The sequence below is a fragment of the Chaetura pelagica genome, unplaced genomic scaffold, assembly GCF_000747805.2.
Source record: "Chaetura pelagica isolate M959 unplaced genomic scaffold, ChaPel_1.0 scaffold159, whole genome shotgun sequence".
NCBI lineage: Eukaryota > Metazoa > Chordata > Aves > Apodiformes > Apodidae > Chaetura > Chaetura pelagica.
Window position 1 is genome coordinate 2,867,573 of NW_009954555.1, and position 5,012 is coordinate 2,872,584.

General features: G+C 54.9%; 1 protein-coding gene across 1 annotated transcript in view; it reads left to right on the forward strand.

The window, feature by feature from the left end:
- Positions 1 to 3,878, forward strand: part of KLHL17 (kelch-like family member 17) — a 7,723-nt gene extending 3,845 nt beyond the window's left edge. The window contains exons 5-10 of the mRNA XM_010005256.1: positions 9 to 55; positions 510 to 677; positions 973 to 1,061; positions 2,106 to 2,179; positions 2,930 to 3,111; positions 3,650 to 3,878. Coding sequence (XP_010003558.1) covers positions 9 to 55; positions 510 to 677; positions 973 to 1,061; positions 2,106 to 2,179; positions 2,930 to 3,111; positions 3,650 to 3,878 — 789 coding nt within the window. The remainder of the gene's footprint in view (positions 1 to 8; positions 56 to 509; positions 678 to 972; positions 1,062 to 2,105; positions 2,180 to 2,929; positions 3,112 to 3,649) is intronic.
- The last annotated feature ends 1,134 nt before the right edge of the window (positions 3,879 to 5,012 follow it).

The following is a 5,012-nucleotide window of genomic DNA, read 5'->3' on the forward strand; positions in this document are numbered from 1 at the left end:
GCCGGGCCAGAGTGGGCGTCGCGGCCATCGGGAACAAGCTGTACGCTGTGGGAGGGTAAGGAGGGCAGGGGGTGGCAGGAGCCCCTCGGCAGCCCCCTGAGAAGGGCCGGTGGGATGGAGCCTGGCTGGCTGACTGCAGCAGGAGCCGCTCAAAATGACTTCCCTGGCCCTGCAGCTCCCAAGCAGCGCGTTTTCCAGCTCTCAGTTTGGTGTTGGTTATGTCCTGGGCTGGTGCTGCGTCCTCCTGTTTCCGTGTGCGGGCTGTTTGGAGCTTGCTGACTGCCCAGCCCTCCTCATCCCTCTGAGATCTGCTGCCCCTGCAGCCCCTAGGAGAGCTCAGCCAAGGGCTCTGCACTTCCAGCAGCTCTTTGGGTGCTCTTTGCCTTAAGGAAGCTGGAAAGGGGGAAGAGGATGGTAACAGGGACCCAAGGCTCTTCTTCAGCTCCAGAGCCTCACCAGCATTCCAGGCTTCCCCGCTCATTACATGTTCTCCCTTTTTCTCCCTACAGCTACGATGGGACCTCTGATTTGGCTACAGTGGAGTCCTATGATCCTGTCACCAACTCCTGGCAACCTGAGGTGTCCATGGGCACCAGGAGGAGCTGCCTGGGTGTAGCAGCACTTCATGGGCTTCTCTACGCTGCTGGGGGGTACGACGGGGCCTCGTGCCTAAACAGGTAGGGCATTGCCTTGCTGCTGCACTGCTCCTGCATGCACTGTCTTTGGCACTGGGTGCCTGGGGAGCCCACAAGGCCAGTGTCTTTTGGTCTGGGCAAAGTTTCTTCAGAGGCAAAACCCCATTCTGTAGCCCTCTGCCACAACAGAGCACAGCCTTTGTCAGTTCTTCCCTCCGTTTTCCCTGTCTATTCCCAAGCTTCTTTGGGAGCTGCCCCTGAGGGCTTGTATGAAAGAGCTTTGGCCTGGGCTTTGCCAGTGTCACACCTTATGTTCCTGTGTCCCTGCCTGCTGCAGCGCCGAGCGGTACGACCCTCTGACGGGTACCTGGACATCCATCGCTGCCATGAGCACCAGGAGACGCTACGTCCGGGTGGCAACACTAGGTGGGTGATGGCATGAGGGCCCGACTGACTCCTCTGCAGTCTCTTGCATTCCTGGTGCTTCCTTTCGACATTCTTCTCTTCTAGTTCCTGCCCCTTCTTCCTAGGTTCCCTAGCTGTGAGTCCAGGTAGCCCAGCCATTCCTCTGCCACATCCTGACATGTTCCTTGGCTCTGGTCTCCTTCCCGATCTCCCTGATAGTTGAGTTTTGTCACATTCTGGAGGCAACTCCTGAGAGAACCCACAGCTTGTTCCTCAGCTCCTTTGTGCCTCTTCTAGTTCAGAGCAGGAGGGCTGGCTGTGGATGATCATCTGTCCCTAGAAAGGAAGAGACAACCTTATTAGTCTTTCATGATGAAAGCAGGACAGTCCTCTTACTGATGATCCAAGCAGTAGTGTGGGGTCAAAGCTATCTCTTCCAGGGGTGTCACAACATGAGGAGCAATGCTGTGGTGTCTCCTGACTCCACTGATTGAGTTCTGTATGTAAGGAGGATGCAACACAACTGGCCACTGCACTGATTAGTGCAGCCATGGGGTTAATGCAAGTACCCATCTGCACCCCAGCAGGTGTTGGACCTCCCTGGGGATGCTCCCTACATCCCAGGGCTGCTGGGCTGTGTCCCCATGGTTCCTCTCCCCTGCTCTGTTCTCTGGTTTCAGCTCTCTGTGCTGACTCAGAGGTTCCCTCCCCTCCATCACCAGCTCATGCTCTTGTCTGCCACGGCCTTTATTGGCCTTCCCCTGCTCCAGCCTCTGCTGCTAAAAATAACCCAATGCTCTGGTGGGAAGCACTTGCAGCTCCCATGATGAGGACGTCAAGAAGCATCAGGCAAATGAGCAATTTGGGAAGCTTGAAGTGTGCCAGAGAAATTGCCTGATGAATATTTCACCATGCTGCAAGAGGAGGGGGAGCTGGGGGAGCCCCTGGGGAGGCGCTCAGCTGTACCTGTGTGGTGTCACCCTGTGTGAGAGCTGTGGGAGGCAGTGCTGGGACCACAGCCATGCTCCTTACCTAACTCCTGTGCATCTATGATTGTCTTTGCAGAAGGCAACCTCTATGCTGTTGGGGGATATGACAGCTCATCCCACTTAGCCACAGTAGAAAAGTATGAGCCCCAGGTAAATACGAGAACGTGCCTGGTAACCCTTTTCCTTTCTTGAGGGGGCCCTGCAGAAAGCTGAGGGCCATGTAAGTTGCTAAAGAACTTAGCAGACAATGACAGATCAGCTATCACAAAATCACAGTCGTTCTGCTTGTAAAAGACCTTTAAGATCATCAAGTGCAACCACTGACCCAACTCTATGAAGTCCAGTGCTAAAGCATGTCCCTCAGCACCACATCTACACGACTTTTCAACACGTTCAGGGATGGTCATGCAGCCACCAGCCATATGTGGTCTCTTAGCAAACCTCTGCTGTGCCTTAAGGCTTTCCTAGCAAAGTACTGCAGTCACCTTGGAGCAGAAGGTGTGCCCACATGAGCCTGTGCAGCACAGACCTGTCTGCCTCCTTGGAGACTTAGGCCACCATGCGTGACCATGAGATGGAGCAGGTGTCAGCCCTCTCCCCAGCTCTTCTGCAGGGGCAGAGTATCCAGGCTGCAATCCAGAGCTAAATGAGCCAAAGCTCATTCCTGAGCCAGCCTGCAAAGGTGTCTCCTGCAGCTTTTCCTGCAGGAGAGTGGAAGGGAAAGAACTGGGTGTCCCCAAAAGTCTTTCTAGGGGAGGCCCGTTCTGTCAGGAGCTGTGTGGTTAGAGCAGGAGTGATGTCACAGGACTGGGCTGGTGAGGGCTACGTGGAAAACAACTTGTACACCTGGATCACGCAGCTTGTACACCTGGATGATGAGCAAACCTTGCCTCTTCCCAGATCAACACCTGGACACCCATTGCCAACATGCTGAGCCGGCGGAGCAGCGCCGGGGTGGCCGTGCTGGAGGGGATGCTGTACGTGGCTGGTGGGAACGATGGGACCAGCTGCCTTAACTCTGTTGAGCGCTACAACCCCAAAACCAACACCTGGGAGAGCGTGGCACCCATGAACATCCGCAGGTAAGGAGCTGTGCCACACTCCTGAGCTGCAGGGCAGCCTCAGGAAGGGGGATCCCACCTCCCCGAGAGCCTTGCCTTGCTGGGCACAGCAAACCATAAAATGCAGAGCAGGACGGGGTGGGAGTGCCAGGGCAGAGCAGGGACACCCTGCAGGAGGCATTTTCTGCAGAGGGGTTTATTCCCAGTCTGTGTGGCTGTAGCTGGCTGAGGCCACTTGGGAGATGTTGCTTGGCTGCAGGATGATTTAAGGCTTGGAAGCCCAAGGAGTTTAGGCTCCTAGGGCCTGTTACTTAGAGGTGGCATTTCTCCAGTGAAAGGAGGGGACCAGAGTGAAGGGGAGGATCTGTCCTGCACTCTGCCACCCACTGTTTGAGCCCTTGTAGTTAGTTTTCACTGAGCATTTGTGAGGCTGAGCACAACTCTGTGTGGCTGGCAGAGCTCTGGCCAGTTCACCTGAGGTGCTGAGCTCCCCTGCACCCCCCCCTCACACACCATGTTCAAGCCTCACTCCCTGGTGGTCTCTGCATGATTGTTCCAGAAGCACCCACGACCTGGTGGCCATGGATGGGTGGCTCTATGCAGTGGGTGGCAACGATGGGAGCTCCAGCCTCAACTCCATCGAGAAGTACAACCCCCGTACCAACAAGTGGGTGGCAGCCTCTTGCATGTTCACACGCCGGAGCAGCGTGGGGGTGGCTGTGCTGGAACTCCTCAACTTCCCACCCCCTTCCTCGCCCACCCTGTCGGTGTCTTCAACGAGCCTTTGACAAAGAATCAGGACCTACCTCACCTCAAGGGGACAGGGGAGGCTGGCGCAGCGCTAGGCCAGCCTGGCCCGCCCCACGGGGCAGCCACTCACTGTAGGAGGAGAATGAAGGTACCAGCTGCTGCCCCCATTCCTGGGAACCCCCAGAGCCATCCCCCACTCTTGGTGCACACATCGGATCAGCACGACCACAGCAGTTAGAAATGTGCTTCCCTGGGCCAGCACTCTTCTTCTAGAGGGCCAGGAGAGGGGGTGCTCTCTGCTCCCTTCAGACCCATCTCACCTTTCACCCAAAGGGCCTATAATTTTCTTTGGGGAGGGGAAACTTTAAACCATTGCTGCTTCTTGGATTGACGTGACCCAGCTGGTGCCACACATCTGAGCACAGAGGTGGACAGCAATCCTCCCAGGGACATGGCTGAATGTGCAACTGCTCCTCGAATGTCACTGTAGCCAAACTCTTTGTGCACTGTTACAAGACTCTGAGGCCACTGTCTGGTTCTCAATGGTGTCTGATTGATGCCTTAAAATACACAAACAGAAGAAGCCCAGCTAAGGGGCAGGGCCTGGAGGAGGTGAGGTTTGGAGCCAGAACTGGATGCAGCATCTGGAACCCTCCAGCACTTCCCGTGGCCCCACCTCCTGCACCAAGATCCCAGCTGATCAGTGCTCTGGGGAGTCCCCAGCCAGGCAGGTGGGTTGAATCACCTTGGTGGCATCTGTGCCATTGCTGTCCCAGGTTCAAGTGACTGTGGGGCTGCTGCTCTGCACCTGGCCCTGGGTCACAGTTTGGCTGGGAATGGATCGGCCTATTTGCTGTTCCCCTCTCTGCAAAGCAGATTCCAGGTTTATGGAAAGGTGTTGGTTCTTAAGCAAGAACAGTCCAGCCTTCTAAATGAGGAGGATTACGTGGCATTACTTTTTTGGGTGTTAATTTTTTGCCTTTTTTTTTTTTTTGGTTATTATTTTTTGAATGCTAATATTTTAATTTTTAATGACTTCATATCCCTTTATTTTTTACACTATACCCCTGGTATTCCCTATCCCATCTGCTTTTAAGGCAGCAGGAGGGATGCAATTACTTTTCTCATTTGTTGATGAGATGATGACTGTGTCCTGGAAGATGTTCTCTGTA